Source organism: Scleropages formosus, chromosome 4 (genome assembly GCF_900964775.1).
Source record: "Scleropages formosus chromosome 4, fSclFor1.1, whole genome shotgun sequence".
Classification (NCBI taxonomy): Eukaryota; Metazoa; Chordata; class Actinopteri; order Osteoglossiformes; family Osteoglossidae; genus Scleropages; species Scleropages formosus.
Window position 1 is genome coordinate 4,484,024 of NC_041809.1, and position 25,387 is coordinate 4,509,410.

The following is a 25,387-nucleotide window of genomic DNA, read 5'->3' on the forward strand; positions in this document are numbered from 1 at the left end:
TTTTTACACTTTTGAGGAAAACTCGGAGCAAGTTGTTTGGAGAACATTTTATAGATTTTAGCTGTGATTCCACCATGACCAGGAAACTTATTGTTCTTGAAGCCCGCAATACATTGTCATCTCCTCTAGAGTAATGATACCATCAGAAGCCTTCTCGCCACCTTCCGTCACGGTCAGCTGAGTGCAAGGATAGAGCTGCTGAACCTTCAGGGTATCTAGATCTGCCAAGATCACTGTAGAGTTCGGCACGGAACGAGGATCTCTTTGCGGGGCCGTCAGTTATTTCGCCATCGTTGTTCGGTGGAGACTTTGCTCTGCAGACCGTCCACTTTTCCGCTGATGTCCTCCATCTGCCTGCCTAAGAACTCCTCCAGCGAGGTCATGAGGCTTTTCTTCGAGTCGGTGCGGTTTTGCACCATTACTTCACGAGACGGTTTCTTCTTGCATTTTCCCCACCTTTTCAGTAGCGGACAGCAGCGTGCCGTTGGGCGCCCGAGGACTGTCACCGGCTCTGTATTTTTGGGAGTTTTGGGTAGAGGAGCCTCTTCTGATGCGTGGTCAAATTCGGCTTCCGGGGCCTTCTTTGCGTAGCCGTGCGTTGCCTGCGACGCTTCGCTCTCGGTTTCCACATCATCCTCTATAGAGGGGATACTAATGGTTCATAAGGCCACCAAGTGAACGTTGTTAAAAGCCTTTATAAGTTAAGCGCATTTGACACGCGGCAGCACCCGGCGAAGATAATTCTCCCTACCGGCGTCCAACGGAGATAAAAATCCGGGAGCATCATTTTCGCACGGTTGGCAAATGTCCTTAACCAAATTTTATGAGCAGAAAATTTCATAAGTGAGTTTAGCAAACCGAGTTTCTCGGAGCATCAATCCATCGCATCCTTCTGCGGCGAACTCTTGGCTCCTCCCTCCTTCACATCTCCGGCACCTGGTCGCGTTATTTAGTGGAGCTGCTGCGTCACTGAATGTGCTTTACTGTACTTCACTCTCCGTGTGTGTGTGTGTGGGGGGATCGTTTGGTTCTCCAGCCGTGTCACGTGACCTGTCGTGGTCACTAGATTTCCCAACATCAGAGGGACTATGACGGTGGCCTTGTTCCCAGCCCTGTGCCTCCACCTCGGGATGTGATCCCACCCCCACCCATTGTAATGCAGTTAATGTTCAACAGATAGCTTGAGCCAAGGAACGCCACACACTCACACTCTCGATAATGCGATCGGCAGCATTTCAGCCAATCGACACCTCTCTTATCTGAAGTATTTGTTTGTCTTGGTTTCTTCACCGCAGCGGAGCCGCGCACGAGCGGAACACCTTTTCCAAACACGGTCACGCATGCGCCGCGTGTTCCCGACACCCGCAAGGTCGGCCGCTGTAAAAACACGGTGCTGAGAGCTAATTGATGTCAAGATTTTCTCTGGGTACCTTTCCCCTTCAGGGCGTTTGATCCTTTCGCCGTTCGGGATACGGCGACCCGGCAGGTGGCATAGTGGACAGCGCCGTTGCCTTTGGACCTGCACGTTGCAGGTTCAAATCCAACCTCCTGCTCCAGTGCCCTTGATCACTGGGTGCTCTAGTCAAAATGACCCAGGTGAATAAATGGGTAAATGAGTGCAAGTAATTTAGTGCTGTGAGTCACATTGAAGGGAAATGTCAGTTTAATTAATAAATTAAATGAAAGATGACGGAAGGGGCCTGGAGCACCTGGGTGGGGTCACCCTTGAGGGCACCGGGTAGGGCTGTGGTCTCGGTCTCGCGCCGACCGTAAGGCCGTTTCCCAGTGTGGTGTGGTCATTGTGCTCGTAGCCGGATGCCGACGATGGGCTGGAACTTCAGCCAACAGGCGCTTCTCTCTGAGATCCTCTTCTGAGAGTTTACTGCTGGGTGGAGGAATTTAATTTCCTCATTAGAACAATCAGATGAGCCCGATTTGAGGGACGCTTTGTGCTTCCAGGCTCGCTATGGGACGCGTAGGGTTGGTAGCAGCTGCTGAGAACCGCACCCGGGCAGCCCAGGGGCGCTCCTCCCTCCCAGCTGTGTGACCCCGTGTCACCGGAGGGCCACGGTCACGTGTTCGTCTTCCAGACGAGGCCTACTGATGGTTACGAGAACGTGGCTGACGCTCGGTACTCATCCAGGACCGTGAGCCTGGTCTCGAACTCAGCCTGTTCTTATCAAGCGCGACCGACAGGTTTTTGCGGTCCGCCCCTCTGCGGGGGGTTCGGACGTGCTGGCTGAGGGGGAAACTCTCGGCAGTGTGTCAACAGCTATCGTCTCCTTCGCTCGACATTCCAGGAATTCCCTCCAGTTTGCAGAATGCTGGTAGGATGTTGTAGGGAAGCTCCAGAACCGGGGGAGGGTGAGCGCTGCCAGCCAGGGGGTGGGTTCGATGGTGGGGTTGAGTACCAGCTGAGGCTCAAAGGGAGCAGAGTGAAGCGAGGAAGGAATGTGGGACCTATGCTGTGGACGGAGCGGGACTGGAGGGAGCCGCTCTCTGGGTTTATCATCATCGTGTCACTGTTGATGCTGGGCGGCACGGTGCCTCGCGACTCCTGGGCTGCGTGTTCAGGCATGGGTTCGAATCCCGCTCGGTCTTTGTGGAGTTTGCATGCTCTCCCCGCGTTCACGTGGGTTTCCTGCCAAGACGTGTTTCATGTGAACTGTTGACTCCAAACTGGCTGCAGTGTGTGTGTGTGTGTGTGTGTGTGTGTGTGTGTGTGTGTGTGTGGATAGACTCTGGATCACCGCTGCTCTGCACTGTTTAATTTGCAGTTCATCCGGTAGATATTATACCACGGTAATTTATCTGAACTTCTTTCTGCAACAGTACTATAGAATGCTGGTTACCGCTGGTTCTACCCAATGCGCGGTGTGACCTGAGGGAGGCCTGTGGCTGTGGTTCGAGGCCTTGGTGGTGCGCTGGAATGCAGGTGCGGACCTCTTAAAGGTGAACTCAGCTGTACATGTGATACTATAGTAATGTGATGTGAAATGGGTGGGGGGACAGGATCCACCCTGGCCCGAACTCTGACCTCCCTAAGAATGGGAGATGCTTCGAACCCAGGCCTGGAATTCCCATTTAAACTGACCTTGTGAAGGAAGACAAATGCATTTTTCCTCCCTCCTTCTACACCTCAGCTGTTTTTTTTTTTTTTTTTTTTTTTTCTTCTTTTTTTTGGAGTCTGTTTTGGAGAGCACTGTGGGATCCTGGCGCCATGGCAACCTGGACAAACGGGAAAGAGGGGTGGCAGAATTTTCCATCTTGAGTCACGGTTCTGCTTTTTTTTTCTGTCTTCGCCCTGAGCAGCGGACACCTCCCTGGCCCCCTGCACAGCTCCGCCCCTTTGCTGAGGTGTGGGAAGCAGGGTCCTCTCCCTCATCGACGCCCTGCTCAGGCACTCGTGGTGCCGCTCGCAGCTCTGCTGAGTCACCGTGGGGTTTGCTGGAACTACGATGCGTCAGAGTCACCGATGGTGGGGGTTCGACTTGTGCTCCAGTTCGATGTGTCGCGTCATGCTCCTGGTGTGTCAGCTGTACTTAAATCCGAATCCGTGACAAGCTGGCGAAAAGAGGGAGGGGGGGCGTGTTCTGTACACAGACATGCCACTTGCAGGAAGGGGGTAAATCTGAGCCAGTAAATACTATACCTTGAATGACTTCTGCTTTCCGTTATGTTGGATTTAGGTTGAATCCCATCGGACGGATTTTATGAAGTTGATGCAATTGTCAAAACTTATTGCACTCATTTTCAGTAGAGACTGGAATTTTTGTACAATATGCTGGATAATAAGACATTGACGGGTGTTTTCTGGCTGAAACTACAGTGTGTTTTCCGTCTTGGGTCTGGATCATATGTTGCAGTGCAATGGCCGCATGGGACTGGTCAGTCGGGGTTCGTCGATTGTGGTTCCCGCTGCATCCAGTGGTTCCTCTGGTTATGATGTCATGATTTTTATTTATTTATTTATTTTTTTTTACCCCCCACGTACGTGGCGGATATGTATTCCTTTCACTGTTCATTTTCCCCGCTGACAAAATGTACCGCAACTCTTAGATCGTACCTTTTGTCATTCGTTTTAAGGTAGCAGGGGGCGTGGTGGTTAGAGCGGCCGCCTTTGGACTCGCAGGACCCAGGTTCGAACCCCACCTCCTGCTGTGGTAGCACTGGTGATGGTACTTACCCTGACTTGCACCGGTACGGATTACCCGGCTATATGAAGGGGTAAATCAGCGTTAGCAGATTGATATTTTAGTTGCTATGGAGAAAAGTGTCACATTAATGCTGAAATGTCTTTAAAAGCAAAAAACAGCCTGTTCTTGGAAAAGTGTTGGCCCAGGCGAGGGACCTTGTCAGTGTACGATCCACTGACTGACTGATGCTTCAGTGCACAGGTGTGTGTGTGTGTGTGTGTGTGTGTGTGAGAGACACAGACAGGGTAGTGCTAAAGCAGGTCTGTATCTGCCTTGGTGTTTCACTCTGTCCGGAAGTTGTTTCATTTTGCTGCTCTCCTCTGTCACTCCCATTCCAAACCTGTCGTCGTTTGCATCTGCACGGAATCCAAACGCCTCTGCTTCTCTCCTCGAACCCGTTCCAATCCTGTTGAGCTTCTCGTAGCTGCATATCGAAAGCCTCGAGCTCCTTGAGAGCTGAGGGTGGGCCTTCTGTGTCGTGACATGTAGCAGCGGGTGAACAGAAGGGATCTGAATCAGAGTCTGAATGGTCTTCCTGTGGGGTTCGAGTGAAGATGAGCAAAGATCACTTTTTGACTGGAAGGACCCAAAGCAGCAAATAATTACAATAGGGGATTAGTTCCAGAAAGTGAGCAACAGAGCTCGGGTGTTAGGATCTCATGCTTTTATAGGACATCCGGTAGGATAATGGTTAGAGCTACTTGGATCCAAAGGATGCAGGTTCGATCCCCACCTCTGGTTGTAGTATCCTTGACCAAGGCACTTACCCTGAATTACTTACTTACCTAACTGTATAAATGGATAAATAATTGTAAGCTTGTGATAACTATGACCTTATTGTAAATCGCGTTGGAAAAAACCATCAGCTAAATTTATTAATTTTATTATTTTTTTAAGGATTTTTGCTGTTGGTCGACAGTATTTACTTCTTTCCCATTTAAATATTTGATATATAGTTGATATACTGACAAAATGCAAGTACAAATATTTTTCATACAGCCCTGTTCAAAGATCCGAAAATATGACCTAATCTTCCAGAATTCATTCACACGATCCCACACTTAGACATCCCCTTTTCTTTTGTCATGTACATGTTAATTATTGTTTATTAATTTTAGTATTTTTTTTAAAAGCACCTTACAGTATCCATCTTTTCTACTGTGCCACTTAAGATTACTTAGCCCTTATGCAATTGGGTATTTGTGGCAGTTCAGGGTAAGTACTTTGGTCGAGGGTGCTACGGTAAGGGCTGGAATTTGAGCCTTTTTCATCGTAAGGCTTGGGTTCTAACCACTACACCACCTGCTGGTGGTGGAAAAAGTGAGCTGTGTTGTGCTATGAGCCGAACTGCCTCTAGCTTCGGGTTTCTAGAACATGATACCGGGCGAAATAAAAAATTTAAAACGGACAGGTGCTTTTCTTCTCCCTCTCAGGGGAACAGCTGTCGACCTGCAGTCGCCTACAATCGGACCGTTCTTTTCTGAAACCCTAACCTAGTTTCCCCCCTTTTCCTCGAAACGCTAGAGCGTGCGAGCGTTGACCTCTGACCCCTGGGCCTCCCGCCTCGTCACTTATCTGTCTGGATCGACGGGGCCTCAGGTGGTGCTGGGAAAGAGCACTTAGCGTAGCTCTTAAGGGAGAACGTTCGAGCGGATGCGGCATCCATCGGTCATGGTCGCGAGGGTGGCGCGCCATCGGATCGATGACGTCCGGCGCAGCACTTTCCCCGAGTTCTCCTGAGCGCCTGTGTCCTGCGAGTTCTTTCTTCCGCCATCCACGTGCCTTGAAAAGAGAGAATCCTGAATCTTGAATCTTGAAAGCCCCTCAAAGAAAAGGTAGATAAAACATATTGCTGTCTGTGGTTCTTCAATGCGTTTATACGGGAAACGATAACAGACCTGTTTCCATATCTGACAGGTGCACGTGGCACTGTGTTGTTTTATTTATTTGTTTTTTCATCTCTCACCCCGCACCAGGAACCGGTATTTCTGGTCGGGCGTCTGGCTTTGGCTGTCAAGAGGAATTGTGGCTGGCAGCCGTTGGCACGTTCCCGCTCACGCTCCCTGGCACGTGCATTGCGCTGCATCGAAACTGCCTCGTTGGGGCGGGCACAAGCCGCCTGGTTTGATTGGGCACCGCAGGTTTGATTGATGTGTCGGTTGTCCAATCGGCAGCCTTGGGGCAGCCAAGGTCCTTGACAGCATTATGGGCTCAGTTGTTTGTTCGGGTGAAACAGATGAACGTAATGGAAGGAACGCTCCCTCGTGGGTTGTTTGCCGTCAGCCAGCTCGTTCTTCTGAGAGAAAGAGCCCTGTGTATTGTTTTAGCTATTTTTATCGTGCTTTATTTATCTGGCGTGTTTTAAAGGTAGAAAACAGTGTTCGGACTGTACGGCACAGGAGGGCTTACAAGGTTAACAGGTGGTGAGGATATGAAGACTGTCTCGGATGAAATATGGTGCTGCGGATTTGGCTGACGGGATTAAACAAAACCAAATTTACACGCTCAAGCAAGAACCGCCGGAGTGTTAAAGCTGACATGGTGGAGAATGTGCCGTCAGAGCTTCTTCATTAGGCTCTGGAGTTTCACATCCACAGCAGCTTGTATGGTTCTGCTCGCCTAGGCCTTCTAAGAACAAAACAAAGAAAAAAAAAAGAAATGAAACTAGGTTTGGTTGTTCGGAGCTGGAGGACACAGAGGTTCTGTTTGGTGTAAATTCATTACTTTCCGATCTTTTTCTCCAAAGCAGCCGAGGATATTTCGTTTTGTATGCTCATCCATTTGTACAGCTGGGTAGTTTTTACTCCGTCCGTTCAAGTAGCTTGATCAAGGGCACTACAGCGGGGATTGAAACCCGGCTCCTTTGGTCGGAAGGCGATGACTCCGGCGCACTACTTTGTGCTCTTGTTGCGTATTGCGTGCAAAACACAAACACGGTTTCCATCTGGAGTGTCCTGTAAAGGCTCTGAAGTCAGAATCCGAGGGGGAATCACCTCATCCTCATTTGCGGAAGTTTCAAGCCTGCGGGCATGCGTACGGCAGACCGTGTTGCCGATAACTTCTCGCCTACATCCGTCTTCTTCCTAGCGACTGCCGAGACTGGCGGAACGAGGAAATGAGCGCTGGCATTCGACTCTCGAGCAAATGGCCGTCCTGGCGAGCAGTGGGTTGTGTATATGGAAGAAGCGACCCGTCGTGACCCCCTCCCAGTGAGCGCGTCGCACTGGCCTAAGTCGGTGAAATCGAAAGACCTCGGTCACAGTATCGCAACTCTGAGGTTTTAGCTCTTGTTCGCATGCTGAACTTACTGTGCAACGTGCCCATTTGGCATGAATGACCACGAGCTCACATGACTTTTTGTAAACCACTGGCTCCACTGAGGCGTTGACTCCAAAATCCACCTTTTTCAACTCTATTGCAGTCTAAGGAATTTCCGTAGTTATCGATACGCATAATACAAAAGTAATAATTTGCTGTAAAATCCAGGAAAGCTTGTTCGAGGCTTAATGTTTCAGTCCCTTTTTCAGACCAAGTTTTGCATCCATATGGTGTAACGGTCAAACTTTCAGCGGAAGGGAATTCGTTAAGCTGCGTTCTGGCTGTCTGGGAAGATGCTTCACTAGAACACATTAACCCTGAACAAAGTTAAATGGAGGAAATGATTTCTTCCCTGTTTCTACATTCCCTTTCTGTGCTGGGATAGGGGGGTGTTTAAAAGAGGTTAGAGGGGGCACTGTGAAACACTGCTCTACTTGCTGTGTGTAAATATAGTAGCTGCCCGGTCATTTCACAGGATCAGTGCTCAGAGTTATGACACTGTCATAGGAGAATTTTTGCCATAAGAAAACCCTGCATGAGGCATTTTCGAATTAGTTCAATTCACCAAAACTAAAAATTAAACATCTGTGAACCACCTGCTTACCATCACTCTCTCGTTTGCAGCTTGTGTGCAATTAGTATGTTTTATTTGACATACCCATATGGACTTTCTGGAACTCTGTTCTCAATTTAGTTCTTAAATAACTCCCCAGTTGCAGTTAAGAGCAAAAAAAAAACACTTATAATAGCATGAATAATAATGTTTTTAAATAACAGGCCTTTAATTTTCCTTTCAAACTCTTTATAACCACAGAATGATGTAACATTTCCATAACATTAATAAAATGTTGCACAGTTGCTGTACCGAAGAGCAGTTTATACTCTTAGACTCTTAACATTCAGCTTTCATAGTGTGTAACAAATTTTAACGTATTAACTTTTATGTAAACTATTTATTTTTCTCAGTTCTACCGTCACATGAATTGTTGTTGGTTAAGGAGGGACAAAACTCATGGAAAAATTTGGATTGGTTAAAAATTAATGATGACCAATGAAATCCAAAGACACAGCTGACAATAATAAGGTCTCATGCCTTACTGAGGTCTTAATGTATTAGAAAACTGTGACTGACAGCTGATACCAGCCAATGAAAAGCACAGAAAAAGTCAGCTGACCGTAAAGAGGTGTTTAATGGTCTGCAGTAAAAAGTGATTTGATTGGTTTCGGGGACAGAACACTAAAACCTTAAATATGCAAAATTCTTAAGTAACGAGAAGAGGGTGACAAATGTAATATAGCACTTACATAATAAATCACACTTTTTCACTTGCCAGGTTACTTGAGTAAAAGTAAAAAGTATTAATGCAAAAAAAAAACTCACTTTCTCAAAATATCTGGTTACAAGTGGGTACAGGCGAAGGAGTAGAAGTAACTTTACTGTCCATCCTCGGGTAATTAACCCCTCGGATGAGATAACGAGTGGACCTTCCGCCTTCCTTTCCACCCGAACCTCTGGCCGAAATGCAGACCTGGCTGCCGAGAGGGTCGGCCTCTCTCCGTGGGTCGCGCGCCTACAAGCTGGAGTTCAGCTCCTTGCCCAAAAGTGCTCTGCAGTGTTGTGTAGACTACGGTTGCACCGTGGCCTTCGTGCGTGACAATTCCAGTCTGGAATCCGCTGGCAGAGGCAGATCTGGCACAGGAAGTGGGGGACACCACAACTCCACTTGGCCTCTGCTCCCAAGCGAAGCCTTTTGTCACTTCTATAGGGGGACGGCATTCCTTTGTCTCTCCGGAAGTGGTGATCCCGTACAGCGCTCCGACTCCTGTCCAGACTCCACGGGGTCTCGTTGTCGGTTTCCAACGTATCTCCATGTAGATGAGGGTTTTAGAGGGTAGGGACTGGATGCGAGGATAGGGTGATGGTAATGGATCATTTTGGATGATAACCGAGTCGAACTTGAGAAGTGCTGCAGCATCTGGAAAGAATTTCCAAGAGATCACGTTTTATTAGTTTAGATCATGGCATATTATGTTGGAAATATTCACTTTTTTCAAGACACTACAGGACCGTGTGATTGTGCACCGGGAGGGGGGGGGGCAGGGAATGTTGAAAGCGTTCCGAAAATGAATAAATTATATATATTTATCTCTCGTGACCTTTTGTATTAGAGCTGAAAGGATGGTTTTTAACAGACTTCTGTTAGAATTTTTCTGTGTGGGGAGGCCGTTAGGATCTCCCAAACTTTAAGATGTCTTTCACAAAGAACATAATGCTGGCTAAACTCTGGATGTGCCCTGTGAGGAGCATTCGCTGTTTTCGAGGCATTGCGTGTCGGTGCCTGTCGGGTGAGTTCAGCGGGAGCAGCCGGAGCCTCGGGGGCTCCTGTCTTGTGGGACAGGAATTTGGCTCTTACCAAGGGTTGCACTCACTGAACGGAATTCGTCTCAACTCATTAGCCGTCCCTGTTTATTACAAATCGGATTTTTGAGCCTGGCGGTGCGACTCGGACGCTCTGTCTTGGGTCCCGTCCTGCAGGAATCGTGCGTCCGTCAGCCCGCCAAATGCACCGTCCTTTGCGCTGAATTGTCCCCCCCCCCAAAAAAAAAAAAATAAAGTGACTCCTGACCACTGAAAAACCTGAAGCTTCCATTCTTGGTACGGCGACTCTTTGGCAGGAAAGCAGCAGCTTGAGCAGAATCAAGGCTCCTGTTGTCCATGGGACCGTCTACATAAGCAAACTCATGCAGGGTTGGAGGAATTCAAAGCTGAGCTTTGGGGAAATTCATTCATACACACTTAAAGTCCCCCCCACAATACAGAGCTGGATTCATCACGATAATTACTCCTAACTGTCTGGCATGGATGAATTATAGGAGGGTCAAAATGTTGTATCCCGTAGTGAGACACCATGTCAGTAGGCGTTCCGGATGCTCTTCCGTGTTGATTTCAGTTGACTTTCTGCGGTTCCGTATGCGTATCCTTGCAATAAGAGGCTGCCTTTTCCGATTGAAATTGACAGTGAAGTGGGTGGGATTCTCTTCTGCAGGAAAAAAAATGACGGTAAAGGAATGAACTCTGTGATGGCGTGTGACCCGTGGGAGCAAAGGTGTCGATCGCCAGCGCTCGCACTGACTCCGCTTCTCGCCCCATCCCGTGTGTGTGCAGGTTTGAAGCATGCGCCAGTGAGGATGTCCCGCCTCCTGTCAGCGCTGGTAGTGGGCTTGGCCCTGGGTGCGGCCCGGGCGGAAGACGCCTGCTCCGGCCAGCACGGCTGCACCTCCTCCTACGGCGCCCCCGACAACGGCTCCTCCTCCAAGGAGTACTGCTACAGCGCACGCATCCGCAGCACCGTGCTGCAAGGCCTGCCCTTCGGGGGTGTGCCCACCGTGCTCGCCCTCGACTTCATGTGCTTCCTGGTGAGTCTGCCGCCCGGCGTCCTTCGACCTCTTGTGCAGCGGACTTGTGGGTCTCGGCTGCTGGTGCATCCGGACACCCGGAGAAGATGATGCGCTAGATGACTAAAGATCCGGTCTGCCGTCGCGATTTTAAAAAAATGCTGCCTGTCGAGCAACAGCGAGCCGACACGGTGTGATTGTGGAAGATTACATTGTAAGTCGGGTTTATGGAGTGAAAATTAAGTACCTGTCGTGCAGGTATGCGTGTATGTGTGCTTTCACTCCTATGTAATTTCGAGTTTGGGCAGCACCATTGTTCATGTTGGGTTTTTTGCAGCTAAGGTGTTGGAATGATGTCTTTTGTGCCGGTGGTCAGCTTGCCTGGGTTATTTATTTATTTATTTATTTATTTATTTATTTTTTGTGGTGCAACGTAAAGCACTGGTGCTTGTTTCTTCCCACAGTCCAAAGATGTGTTTCGGGTGAAGCGATTGCTCTAAATTGCCCAGATAGTGTATGCGTGTGAGAGTGGGTTTCATTGCTCTGCTGTATGGATGGGTACAGAAGTGGTTTACTATAGTACACCGGACCCTCAACGTACAAACACAATTGGGACAGTCACGTTGTAGTTCAGTTTCTCCGTAAATCCAACCACTCCGTAACATTAAATTTACACAACTGGCATGCCTGAGGCTGGATTCTCACATTTCCGAACCTCTTGTCCCATTCGGGGTCACGGGGAGCCGGAGCCTAACCTGGAACACAGGGCGAAAGGGCAAAGGGGGAGGGGACACACCCAGGACGGGACGCCAAGCAGGACTCGAACCTCAGACCTACCGGAAAGCAGGACCCGGTCCAACCCACTGCGCCACCACGTCCCCCAAGGCTGGATTCTGTTAAAAAAAAAAAAAAACTCAAAGTTATAATGATTGAAATATTTCCTGTAAGACTTTATTCCTTTTTCATTAAGAACTCGTCCTGTGAAGTGTGTTCCTGAGTCTGTCCCGAAAACAGCACGAGGCAGCGAACAGGATACCGATGCATCGCATTACTTGTATCGTATTATGCTTTATTTATTTGAAATAATGTGCAAAACTATCAGCATCTGCCCACTTTTTAGTTTGCTTTGTAATTTATGCAATTATTGAAACTGTAAAACTGGGACATACCCAATTTTATTTTCCGGGTAAATTCTGCAAAAGTCTTGGATATAGCTTTAATAAATATACGTGGACTGTAACGTGTTTAACAACTTCAAGCGACATTTAAAACTAATTTAAATTTGCTGGAAGTAAACATGTGTGCAGTCCTCATATACCAGGGTTGCATGCCTCACCCACATACTCATAGGAACATTTAAGAAATTAAAAAAAAATTTAAAAAAAACTTCTCTTTACATGAGGGAACTACAGATCCACGGCGCTTTATCCGCAATTGCGAAATCCAAAAAGCTCTGAAAACCGCAACGTTTGTAAGTCTGCGATCTGCTGGGGGGAACCGCCCAGACGGAGTCCTAAACAGTCCGTCGCGCTGGCGCTTTTCTCCAAAGCCACGTTCGGCGCTAAGCTGCTTAAAATGATTTCCCCATTTTTGCAGCAGGGTAACTTGAGTTGCCCAAGGGTATTGATGTATGGTGGGGGCCTGACCCTGGGTCCGCTAAGTGCAGGGAAGCAGCTCTAACCGCTACGCCCCCTGCTGTTCCCATCCAGCTCCGTAAGTCGCCGTGGACAAAGGGTTAGTAATAGTGAGCCGCACGGTGCGTGTATGTGAAGGAGGCTCTTCGCTATACGCACCGGGTTTGCGCAAAATCGGGCCGTAGCCGCCCTCGCGCTTATGCAACAGCCTCGTCATCTGGGCTTCGGAGGAGTCGCAGGATTTCTGCGCTGTGCTGTGAACTTCACACGGAGGGGCTGGGGGGGGTTGAACCCAACCGGTGTCCCACTGACGGGTTCAGCGCACAGATGTGCTGTCAAGGGCATCAGGGGGTGTAGTGGTTCGAATTCCACGTCCTGCTGTAGTACCGTTTAGCAAGGTACGCACCCCGAATTGCTCCAGAGGAAATTACCCAGCTGTCTAAATGGGTGAATCAGAGTAAGGGGCTCTGGAGAAAAGCGTGAGCTAAATGAATGAATGTAATGCAGCAGGATGTGGGAATCGAACCTGTGGCCTTCAGATGCCAAGGTGGCAGCTCTCACCCCCGTCCTGTTGGCTGCCCCAAGCAGTGCCGGTCAAAAGTATGAGTCCGCCTGTACGGGACAAATTGGACAGAAGATTGAAAGGAAGTGTGCGGGTGTCCTACATGTGTGGGAACTCCTGCAGGGGAGCTGGTGGATGCTGGGGGTTCCCGTGGCTGCCTTTCGGCGGAAGGTGGTCCGTGCCGTCCTCGGTGGAAGAGCGCACGCCCACAGGAAGGAGATCGCCGCTCACTCTTCTCCTTCCTGCTTTACAGGGTCTGCTCTTTGTCTTCTCCATCCTGCGCAAGGTGGCCTGGGACTACGGCCGCCTGGCTCTGGTGACCGACGCCGACAGGTAACGGGAGCCGATCGCCGCGGGGGCCGCGCACGGCTCCGCCGTGGGGTTTGGTTGGGGGCGGGTGCGCGTTTCGAGTCCTTGCTCTGTTCCTCACAGTAACGTACTATATGTCCTCTGAACTGAGTCCTTAGCAACACAGGCACTCTGCAAGCACCCCCTCCTCCCAGCCACCCCTGCCTACTCGTGAACTGCCTACGGAATCGCAGTCATTTGAAAACGAACGAAGTGGAACAGCTGAGATCCACCCCCACCCTCCGCTTCCCCAGCTCGCTGAGACGGTGGCTCCGGGGACTTTGATCACCCCTCCGTGGACTTAGCTGGGTGGCGTGAGCGAACGCAGCTGGGTCCGTCCGTCCTCGAAGTGGGCTAATTTCAATAATCCCGAGCGTGCAAACATTTGCTGGTAAACTGAACCGCGGTCGAAGGGTCCCGGGTTCAAAGAGCTTCTCCATCCACCCCGAGTCCCGGCCCCGAAGCCGATGCCTCTCGCTCCCTAAAGTCCCTGCTCGTTCTTGATGGGTAATTATGGAAGGAATTACGGAGAATGAGTTATGATGTCGTTATGGGCGGTCATGGTCGGGCTCAAGGGTAAATGAAGATCAGATGCTGAGGTCGGCGGGACAGAGGGTCTAAGTGTAGGAGAAGTTGGGGGGGTTCTCAGCAGGTTGTCCTGCTGAACACTGAGCGTACGTTTTTTTTTTTTTCTTCTTCTTGCTGGAATGAGGAGCAGAGGTCGAGTGAGCAGCGAACCAAGGGGGAGGGGTACGGGGCCCCACGGTAAAGTCTGGAAGCGCACTGCGCTGACCATCTAATGTGAGCTCACGTTGCTTATTTATATAACATGCATACTAAGAGTTCAAACACTGGGTGTCCTTATTGACAGAGACTGTGAACCTATGAACTTTGAACCCGTTACCTTCTGGTTCTGTTTTCGCTTGTAGGCGAATGGTTTTGTATTTAATCCATCCATATGTACATTCATTACCAGCGGAGGGTCGTGGGGGTCCAGAGCCTATCCTGGACTCACAGGGTGTGAGGACATGCTGGATGGGACACCAGTCCATCAAAACATAACTCACTGATTCAGTCTCTCTCTCTCTCTCACACACACACACACACACACACACACACACACACACGGCACTTTAAAGTCGCCAGTGATTTGAATCAACATGTCTTTATGGAAGGAAACCAGAGCACCTGGAGGAAAATGTGCAAAACTCCACAGACTGAGCCAACCCCCCCAACCCAGGAACTGCGAGAGACAAGCGCTACCTGCTGTGACATCGTGTCACCTCTGTGTTAATGACATTAATTTAAAAAAAAAAAAAAAACAAACAAATAAAAATACATTTGCCACTTTCCTCAAAGGTGAATTACAAGGTTGTCTTTGTAAACTACTTACAATTATTTACCTATTTATACAACTGAGTAATTTTTACTCATCAGTTTAGGGTAGCAACCTTGATCAAGGGTACTGGAACAGAAGGTGGGATTCAAACCCAGATCCTTTGATTGGAAGGTTCCAGCTCTAATCGCTACGCCACCTGCTGCCTCTTATAATAGAAAGTAGTAAAATTATAATGTAGTATAGTTATACAGCAGGGGGCACGGTGGCGCAGTGGCGTAGTGGGTTGGACCGGGTCCTGCTCTCTGGTGGGTCTGCGGTTCGAGTCCCGCTTGGGGTGCCTTGGGATGGACTGGTGTCCCCTCCAGCCTTACGCCCTGTGTTGCCGGGTTAGGCTCTGGCTCCCCGCGACCCTATATGGGACAAGTGGCTTCACAGGTTTGAATCCCAGCTGTAGTACCCTGAATTACTCCAGTAAAATTACCCAGCTGTATAACTGGGCAAATAAAGTAGCTTAACATTGTAAGTCGCTTTATAGAAAATGTTCAGATAAATTAATAAATACGAAATTTTTAAGAATTAGCTGGTTTTGTTCCCTTCATGTGCCTGGTGAGTTTTACCATCTATTGTCACTGGTGGAGTTCAGCTCCTGGCTGCTTCCTCCTCACCAGCTCTAGCTGGGAGAATGTGACACCCGTCCCCCCCCCTCCCCCACTGCGACCGCCATTTACTGAAGGGGGGGGGGGTGGCAGCGATTCGGCAGGATAACAAACATCACGACTCGGTCGTCAGAGCCATCTGCTCCTTGAGTCATTTGCATATGTGAAGCCTTTCCCTGCACCGCTCGTCCTTGTCTAGCGCCTCCGGGTTCTGGGGGAGTCGCTCCGCCGACTGCCTGTTCCTCGTACCCGCGCCACGGCTCCTGCCAGACGCTTCTTCTCCTCCCTGCGGCTCCACAATGATGGCACAGTCCTTGCTAAGCCGGTCCGGTATGATTCTATGCGGAGCTGGACCGGGCCCAGGGGATGATGGGTAGATGGAAGCCGAGTGACGGAGGGGAGTTTGGGAAGCCGTTACCGTAACGACAAGGTCAGGAGGTAGGAGACGGGCCGGGGCCCTGTTTGCGGAGCCTCATCGTGCTAATGGACTGAGGATGGCTGGACTGCGAGTGTGGTCAGGGCGCTGAACTTTCCGGAAGCCTCACGCTCTCGAACGACTCGGCTCCTCCTCTTTCCTTCGAGTGTCTGTCTATTGATCCGACGATCCTACCGGAACCGCCCTTTGGACCGGTACAAACTGGTTGGACCCCTCGATTTGCTTTTGAGTTACTACAGTAATGTGAACTGTTTTTGGTGGTGGTGTGGTTAGTGGTACCACCTTAGGACCTGAAGTAGAGAGGTTTGGTTCTCACTGTAATACCCTCTGCCCAACACCCACTAACTTCCCATTGTTCCTCCTGCCTGCTGAGAACCCCCCCACCATCACCGCTGAAGTTTGTGTGTTACAGCTGATGCTTCCTCCCTCCCCATCCCTGGTGGGCAGCAGCAGCAGGGAGTGGGGGCTGGGGTTGGGGTTGGGGTTGGGCGGGGGGGCTAGAGTGTGAGAGCCCTTTGTTTCCTAAGGCGCATGCTGTCACCGGGAGGGCTGGGTGGGGGGGGGTGGTTCAGGGAGTTCACAGCTGCGCTCACAGCATTGGATGGTGCCTCCCTCCACACACACACACACAAAACACTGACCAGTTTAAGCTGCTGCTCGAATCGTAGGTCCGAGGCAGCCGGTCAAGGAAGGGATCACCCCCCCCCCCCAACCTGAGTGATGTGAACGTGGTTTTTATTATTGTAACCAGTGTTACATTTTTCACTTGTCATGTGTGGGTAATACACTGTTAACCAGACTGACACCCCCCCCTCTCCATTTCTCTCCCAAGACAAAGACAGCAGTCCAACGGCTTGGAAGTACGGGAATAGTATGTCTCATTTTGTTCATTCTCTTGCCGCCGTGGCGCTGCGCTCTCCTCGCAGCTCTGTTCGCTGGTCTCTCTCCTGGATTAACCCTTTCCTTCCTCCTCTCTAGATCCACTCTCTCTGGGTTCTGGGTTCTCTCACTCACTCTTTTCCACCTCGGTGTCTCTCGGCGCTTCCCGCTACTCATAGATTGCGGCACCGCAGGTGCCTGACCTTTTGGACTAAGATGTTTCTCCTAATCTGTGCGTTGAATCTCTTGGCAAGCATGCCCGTTTTTGACTGTGTGAGCCCCCCCCACGGCCCCCCGAGGCCAGATGACTCTGTAGACAGGTAACGGACCGCTTGCCACGTACTCCTTCCGTGGGTGTCAGTAAGGACCACCTGCCTAGAGCTCTTTTGTCGTGTCACGTTGCCGTGGCGACCGCGCTTCGGCCCACGCGGGGTCCCCTCCGGTTCCCGGCACGCGATTGGCTGAAATTGTCCACATTCCCGATGAGCTCTGGGTAAAGTTGTCTGCTGTTGTAGTTTACCTACTTTGACGTCCAGTTTAGCGGGGCCTGCGTCACATTCAGCGTCCCGATGCATTCTGGGACAGCTCCGGAGCATTGCGACCAAGCTGCTCTCAGGGTTCGTAAGGCGGTGCGGTGCCGGAGCCGCCGATGCGCACGCTGAACGTGACGCAACTCCAGTGAGTGTTAGCGGGGTGGTAGCGTGGGGTCAGGACCCCCAGCTGGGTGACTAACGAAGACTAACAGCGGCCTCCTCCGTAGCAGGGGGGGGTCCGGCGTACTCCCCAGCATAGCCTCTCCTGCTGGGCGCCATCTTTCTGCACTTGTTCAGCCGTGTGAAATGGCTCTGAGGGGCTCGTAGCTCGTTTATTAAAATACCTCTGGGCAGAATAAAGGGATGAGTTTACGTTCCAGCACTTTCCGGGGTTTTCCGTGATCACCTCTGAGAAATGGTAGACGGCGCGATGAGAGGGAAGGTTTGCTTTTGCACAAAGGATCTCCCGAACGGACGCGCTTATCTGAGGACCCCATCCATCCGAACCCCTCAGGCCATTTTCGGCGCTCTCTAGTTGACCTTTAACCCTGACTTGTGACGGTGCCTTTTCGCCTGACTTGCACTGTGCCTCTGGGGCCGATGCAAAGAGCTGTTTGTTCTCAGCTCTGACCTCTGACCCTGTGTCCCCCCCCAGTGTGGCCTCCGCCATGCAGACCCCTGACCGCTACGAGCGCCTCACCTCCGTCTCCAGCTCCGTCGATTTTGACCAGCGAGACAATGTAAGTCTTCCCCGCTACTTGGACCCAAAGTAAATGACACTCCGGGGCCACTTTATTAGGTACACCCCCCCAGTACCTGGTAGGTCCGATGTCCTACGCGCCGGTCCCTCGATTTAGGTACCCGATTTGTTGCTTGAAATCGTTCAGATTCATCTGGCAAAAATTTGTCACAAAGTCCGTTTGAAATGACTGATATTGTTTATTCTTACAGGGATTCCAGTCTTGATTTAAGCAGGACCCAGTTGCACCCAAAATGACCCAAAACCCCAAATGCAATAAGAAATATTCCAATCTGAGTACAATTATAACATTTTCCAACAATGGTTATTACACAATTATAAATACTGTAATGAAAGCGTACCCCGTGAGGCACCGTGTGAACAATGGTTTGTTCCCACAATGCACTCGCCAGCGAGAAACCGGAAAGTCATCGTCACGGAAACGGCCTCGGCCCGCCGGGCCCCTTACCTTCCCTTGTCTGAACGTGTCCCTTCCTCATTGCTCCCCCTGCAGGGCTTCTGCTCCTGGCTCACGGCGATCTTCAGGATTAAGTGAGTATAGCAGCCGCCCCGAGTAGAATGTGTCATTGTGAGCAGGCAGGACCTTTGTGTTCCGTCTTCCCTCGTACCTTCAACATTTTCGCCCTCAACTGCTTATGTGAAGGCATCAAGCCAGATTCATTTGGTCCAAAGTCCAAAAGCAATGAGAGGGTGCTGTAGCCTGGCTTTAGCGTGGTAAGGATGTCGGGGAAGGGTTGAGGCGACGGGAGCCGATGACTCAGCTGCCACCCCCCCCCAGGGACGATGAGATCAGGGAGAAATGCGGCGAGGATGCCGTGCACTACCTGTCCTTCCAGCGCCACATCATCGGTCTGCTGGTGGTGGTGGGCGTGCTCTCCGTGGGCATCGTGCTGCCCGTCAACTTCTCAGGAGATCTATTGGGTGAGTTGCAACTGGGGGATACGGATCCACCGCGCAGCTTAGGGATAAAAATACTTGTGTCTGTTATTGATTCAGCATGCATGTAATAATAATAAATTTTTTTCCTTTCTTTCTTCTCTCTCCTCTTTTCCATCCCCTAGAAAATAATGCCTACAGCTTTGGGCGGACCACCATAGCCAACCTCAGTTCTGGGTAAGTAGAGCGGACCAGTTGTCCCAGAGGATGCGGCGGAGGAGTCCGGGCAGGTTTGCCACACGGAGATGCCGGCGTGAGCCCTATTCCTGCCTCGTTCTCCACAGGAACAACCTGCTGTGGCTCCACACGACATTTGCCTTCGTCTACCTGCTGCTCACCGTATACAGCATGAGGAGACACACGTCCAAGATGCACTACAAAGAGGACGACCTGGTGAGGGAACGGCGGTGCACAGGAGGGAGGGGGTGATTTACTGTTACTAGTATATGTGATGACTGCAGATGTGTGTGAGGAGGCAACTCCTGGTCCTGTTAAGGAGTTTGCACGTTCTGCCTGTGTCTGCGTGGGTTTCCTCCGGGTGCTCTGGTTTCCTCCCACAGTCCAAAGACATGCTGTTCAGGTTCACCTATAGTGCGCGAGTGACGAAGAGAGTGTGTTTCACTGATGTATGGATGAGTGACCCATTGTAAGTAGTGTATCTAGCAGTGTAAGTCACCACGGTGAATAAGGTATGGACTGATAACACTACATAGATTTCATTGGAAGTCGCTTTGGAGAAAAGCGTCTGCTAAATAAATGTAAATGTTACGTCGTCCTCCTGTCCCTGCAGGTCAAGCGGACTTTGTTCATCAATGGGATCTCCAAGTATGCTGAGCCGGACCAGATCAAGCAGCACTTTGAGTAAGCGACCCTTAACGGTTGGGATGCTGTGCAGGTGGCATCCTGCTCGTAGTAAGAGCAGTGGACATCGCCAAGTGAGAAGGGACGGCGATTGGAGGACATCAGCGAACCAAAGACCCCTTGCTTCCGTCCGTTCAAAATAACTTGGGTCGAGTGGTGTGAAGTCCAGGGGTCTGAAGCTCAGAACTCAGGCCACTTCATTAGGTACACCTAGTAGGTCCGCATTTTTCTGCTGGAACATCCCGTGTGAGTGGTGGTGTTTATTGTCCCGTTCTCCAAAATCTCTCGACATGGTAGTGCACGGACACAATGTGCCGTGTTCAAAATGGCTTAGATCCAGCATCTTGTAAATTCTCATGCCAGCTGGAAGTGAACCCTGTGACCCTGTCTGTACACTTTACACGCAGCAACCTCAGTTACAACCACCTGATTTACTGTCCTCATTTACAAGCAGGTGTACCCAATAAAGTGGCCGCTTTTTTTTTATTATTATTTTTTTTTTTTTTTTTTTTTTAGTTAAGTGTATCTGTACCTTGCATAATTTGTCTGGCAGGCTGTCTGATGTTCTCAAAGATTCAGAGCTTTAAACTGAATTTTATGGGCTTCACTGTTGCATTCCTGTAAGGGATGTGAGCTCAACTCTCCTGGTTAAAATTCAATTACTGCACATACAGAGAACAGTGAATTATGTGTTGTGTTCCAGTCTAACTGGATAGGTAACGCTGTGTGTGTGTGTGTGTGTGTGTGTGTGTGTGTGTGTGTGTGTGTGTCTGCAGACAGGCCTATGACAACTGCATCGTGCTGGAGGCTCGCATCTGCTACAATGTGGCCAAGCTGATGTCCCTGACCACCGAAAGGTACGCCAACAGACCGAATTCCATAGAGGAGCCAAGGTTCTAGAAGTGTGTCAGTTCGTGACCCAATGCATGACGCTCGTTCCCCAGCTCCTTAGCATGAGACAATGTGCCAATAGAGACCCGGGTGTGGGAACCAAATAAATACATTTCTATCTTGTACAATAAAAATTTTGGATCAGGACCTGAAATAGTTTGTGTTGAACTTTAACCGGAGGTGGACGGCCCTGCAGACGAGGTGTGGAACGTTAACGTTCAAGAGTTGGGCGGTCACGGAGAATGTTTTTTGGGCACGTGCACGTTCTTCTGTAATTGGATAGACTAACTGGTCACGGGATCTTCAGCACGCGGCTCTCGTTTGCCGAGCCTTCGGGTAGTCTGTTTCGGACCCGGGGCACAGTGGCGCCCTTTCACCGCCGCTCCCGAACTTTCGACGTCTCTCTCAAATAGAATTACTCTAATGGGACTCACGCCGGCTCCTTTTACCAGGGAATTTTTCCAGGCGTCTGCATGAATGGACCTCGTGCTCCGGGTGGCGCGAAAGTGACACTCGTGCCTGGTTCCCCTTGCTTCCCACCCTCCATAAGCGTGGTGAGGGTGCGCTAACTGCTGTGGGTGTGGCCTGCAGGAAGAAGGCGGAGCGCAGCAAGAAATTCTTCACGGACCTGATGGCCCGGGAGCACATGCACACCATGATCAACCCCAAGCCCTGCGGTCACCTGTGTTGCTGCGACATCCGGGGTTGCGAGCGGGTGAGTGTCCCCGTCCCCATCCCCCGCCAAGGTACTTACCCTGAATCTCCAGTAAAAAAACACCTAGCTGTGTAAGTGGGCAAATCGTCATAAGTAACTTAAAGAAACATATGGAATTGATCATAGGGTCCGGAGCTGATCCCTGAATGACCAGGTCCGAGGTTGAGTTAGGGAACACCCCGGACGGAACGCCAGTCCATCACAGGGTATATAGGTCGGAATGAACACTCAATATGGGGGCGCAGCGGTGCGGTGGGTTCAGCCAGTGCCCGCTGTGTAGTGGGTCTGGGGTTCAAGCCCTGCTTGGGGTGCCTTGCGACAGACTGGCGTCCCATCCTGGGTGTTTCCCCTCCCGCCTCGGCCTTGCGACCTGTGTTGCTGGGTAAGGCTCCTGCTCGCTGCGACCCCGTATGGGACAAGTGGTTGTTGGCGATGGGTGGATGGATGGACACCGATTGTGTCACATGAGAAACATTGATTCTCATTAAATAACCATTTTGTGGTAAAACTAAAGGACACAAGGGCTTCACATACTTTGAAGCTGCACTATATTATATATACAGTCATTATAATAAGAACATGTATGTTTTTGTGTTGTTTCACTCCATATGTGTGTACGATAATATATTCTAGATTGGCGTTGCGCTCGGGGTTCTATCATGGTCACCGCGGCAAAGAGGTCTGGTGCTGCGCAGCTGTGTTAAGTGAAGCGTGTCTGAAACGAGGGAAGGAAAGCGCTTTTAGCCGAGCGCATCGATCGGCCTCTTGCGCGGACAAGTTGAAATGAAGAACGGTTGTCATCCCTGTTGGGCGATGGTCGTGTGATGGGGAGGGTCGTGCGCGTCCCCGACCCGCAGGGCGCTCGCCGGTGGCCTCTAGTGGCCGAGTTGGGCCAGGACTCCCGGCTTCGCGTGCGGGGCGGTGCTGGTACTTTCGCTTTCCTTCGTTTAGCAAACGCTTTTCTCGAAGTCCATCACTTAGTCCGGTGCCGCTGTCTTTGCACACATTGCGCAAGTAGCTGCTTACAGAATTGATAGGGAGTATTATTATTATTATTATTATTATTATTATTATTACATTTACATTACTGTTACGTTTTTATTTTTTTATTAGTACTTTTATTCATTGACATTGTTAAAGTTTATGCAGTACCTAGGAAATCGGGAAAGTAGGGTTTTCGAAAGATGTGTTTTGAGACTCTTATTGAATGCTGAGAGGGATTCAGCAGCTGTGAGTGAGAGAGGGCTGTTCACATGTTTGACTCCACTTCTGTTATAATATTTCTTTTGTTCGCAGCAACGTTTGCTGCCTGTCTGTTACAGACCTCTGGTGGTATTAGCGTGCTATGTATGCGCATGAGTGTACATGTTTCTACAGACCGATTTGTGTGCTGTGGTGCTCTCGGAAAAATCGAATTTATTTAACAGGCATGTCGGCAAAGCGGGTGAACTTTGTGTTTATTGACTTCCGTTGTTTTTCAATTCGGGTGCGGCCGGCAAACTTTTATTGAGGTGAGCGTCATCATGATGTCACTTCAGTGATATACAGTTTCAAGCATGACTGTGTGTGTGTGTGTGTGTGTGTGTCTGTTTGCACCTGCCCCTCCCATGTGTCACACGTTGTCACCTTGTTGCCTTGTCCCTCCACCGGAGCAGGAGGAGGCGGTGACCTACTACACAAAGCTGGAGGCCAAGTTGAAGGAGGAGTGCAGGAAGGCCAAGGCGGAGGTCAACACGAAGCCGCTGGGGATGGCGTTCGTTACCTTTCAGAACGAAATGATGACCGCAAAGTGAGCGTCCCCTTGTCCCGTCCCGTCTGCTCCGTTCTCGACCGGACGGTTCCCGGTCAACCTGTTAATGATGTTTGCCCGATGTCCCGTTCTCTCGCTAAGAATCCTCAAGGACTTCAATGCCTGCGACTGCCATGGCTGTAAGTGCCGTCGGGAGCCGCGCTTCTCCAGCTTCAGCAGCAGCCTGAAAGTCCACAACTGGACCGTGAGCTATGCACCTGACCCTCAGAACGTGTACTGGTGAGGCAGCCGTGTTCAGTTTTCTCTCGCTACTGTGTTCATGGGGGTAGGTTGTGTGTTCAGATCGCAGGGAGGTTGGGTGGTCATCACCCTCAGCCTAGTCCGAGTCCATTTTCATTGAAGCATAGACGGACCCCAACGTCTTTTTCAGGAAATTACAGGAAATTACTTTAAATGCATGTCTGAGTTCACTTGCCGAGGGAGAAAAATGTAAGACGTTTTTCCTAAGATGTAATTCCTCTCCCCCGACCCCTCCAGGGAGCACCTGTCTGTCGGAGGCATCGTCTGGTGGCTACGGTGCTTCTTCATCAACGTCATCCTGTTCATCCTCCTCTTCTTCCTCACCACCCCGGCCATCATCATCTCTACCATGGACAAGTTCAACGTCACCAAACCCGTGGAGTACCTCAACGTAGGTATCGAGGGCCACGCCCTTCCGTATCCTCCGATCGACCTCTCTGCAAGGGAGGCGGGAATAGGTGGGAAAATGAAGCCTGCTGGAAGCAAATCCAAGGACGACACCTTTGGTACATTTGACCTCCACCCCCACGCTGTCTCCCTGTCCTCCAGAACCCCATCATCACACAATTCTTCCCCACCCTGCTGCTGTGGTCCTTCTCGGCTCTGCTGCCCACCATCGTCTACTACTCTGCTTTCTTTGAGGCCCACTGGACCAGGTAGGCTGGACACCCCCAGGGCTGGAAGTGGTTTATAGAAAGGCGGGTAGAAAGAGCATCATCGATCCCAAAAGTTGTAGATGACAACGATTTTTTAACAGTTTCATCTCATCTGCAGGTCTGGGGAGAACAGGACCACAATGCACAAGTGCTACACGTTCCTGATCTTCATGGTCCTCCTGCTGCCCTCGCTGGGACTCACCAGGTACCTTCCCAGCATCCGTCTGTTGCCGTTGGTGAAGTCATCGCCGGTCTGCATTCTAATGAAGTGTTTGCCGTTAAAGATCCCCAGAGCCTCTTTGAACTGCTTTCCTTCCTGTACGTTTTCCCATCTCTTCTGCGCAAGTTGTCACAATAATGCTTCGTTTCCTGTGTTTTTTTTTTTTTTTTTTTTTTTCTCTCCCCTCAAAAACAGTCTGGATGTTTTTTTCCGTTGGCTGTTTGACCAGAAATTCCTGGAGGACGCCAAAATCCGGTTTGAGTAAGCGAGGTCGCTCGTCCCACCCCCCATACCCCCCCCTTCCGATCCACCACCGCACGTTGTGGCGCGAGGTTATTTCCGCTGCTCAGCCGCCGCTTCCTGTGCCGCAGATGCGTGTTTCTGCCGGACAACGGCGCCTTCTTCGTCAACTACGTCATCGCCTCGGCCTTCATCGGTAACGCCATGGATCTGCTGCGCATCCCGGGTCTGCTCATGTACATGATCCGCCTGTGTATGGCACGCTCGGCAGCCGAGAGGCGCAACGTCAAGCGGGTGAGCTGCCCGTACGGCCGACCCTCCGACGCGGGACACCTCCTCCAGCCTCGTTCCTTTGTCTTGCGTTACCGTGTTGCGCAGAGGACAATAGTCACCCCCCTTTCAGCCCCTGGTCCTCTCTTCTTCCAGCACCAGGCCTACGAGTTTCAGTTTGGCGCCGCCTACGGCTGGATGATGTGCGTCTTCACCGTGGTCATGACCTACAGCATCACCTGCCCCATCATCGTTCCGTTCGGTGAGTCCTGACGCGGTCGTCTTCGTCAGCCTGGTCCGGAGAGCGAGCCGAGCGGGGGCTCCAGGGACGATCGTGCAGGCACCACAGGCTATAAAGAAGCTTTCACCTGCACAATGACTATGTGTTCTCTGTTTTTCTTTCACTATATACTTAATTCTTTGTTTTCTTACTTCTGGGTATATCCTCGTTCTTAATAAAGGCCCTTCTCATAATTCTGATGGCAGCAAGT

The 25,387-nt window shown here is 50.5% G+C and overlaps 1 protein-coding gene across 3 annotated transcripts in view; it reads left to right on the top strand.

Annotated features, from left to right (window-relative positions):
* tmem63ba (transmembrane protein 63Ba) overlaps positions 1–25,387 on the top strand; it is a 34,922-nt gene that overhangs the window by 6,278 nt on the left and 3,257 nt on the right. The window contains exons 2-20 of one of the 3 annotated variants that reach the window (XM_029251171.1): positions 10,681–10,931; positions 13,360–13,439; positions 16,718–16,756; positions 17,953–18,037; positions 18,551–18,588; positions 18,836–18,978; positions 19,119–19,170; positions 19,278–19,386; positions 19,784–19,854; positions 20,631–20,711; positions 21,337–21,460; positions 23,116–23,249; positions 23,352–23,489; positions 23,748–23,901; positions 24,060–24,166; positions 24,285–24,371; positions 24,582–24,647; positions 24,758–24,920; positions 25,053–25,158. In XM_029251171.1, coding sequence (XP_029107004.1) covers positions 10,704–10,931; positions 13,360–13,439; positions 16,718–16,756; positions 17,953–18,037; positions 18,551–18,588; positions 18,836–18,978; positions 19,119–19,170; positions 19,278–19,386; positions 19,784–19,854; positions 20,631–20,711; positions 21,337–21,460; positions 23,116–23,249; positions 23,352–23,489; positions 23,748–23,901; positions 24,060–24,166; positions 24,285–24,371; positions 24,582–24,647; positions 24,758–24,920; positions 25,053–25,158 — 2,005 coding nt within the window. In that variant the 5' untranslated portion in view covers positions 10,681–10,703. Of the gene's footprint in view, positions 1–10,680; positions 10,932–13,359; positions 13,440–14,250; positions 14,256–16,717; positions 16,757–17,952; positions 18,038–18,550; positions 18,589–18,835; positions 18,979–19,118; positions 19,171–19,277; positions 19,387–19,783; positions 19,855–20,630; positions 20,712–21,336; positions 21,461–23,115; positions 23,250–23,351; positions 23,490–23,747; positions 23,902–24,059; positions 24,167–24,284; positions 24,372–24,581; positions 24,648–24,757; positions 24,921–25,052; positions 25,159–25,387 lie in introns of those variants that run through there. The other 2 variants (XM_029251172.1, XM_029251173.1) reach the window with 2 other exon arrangements.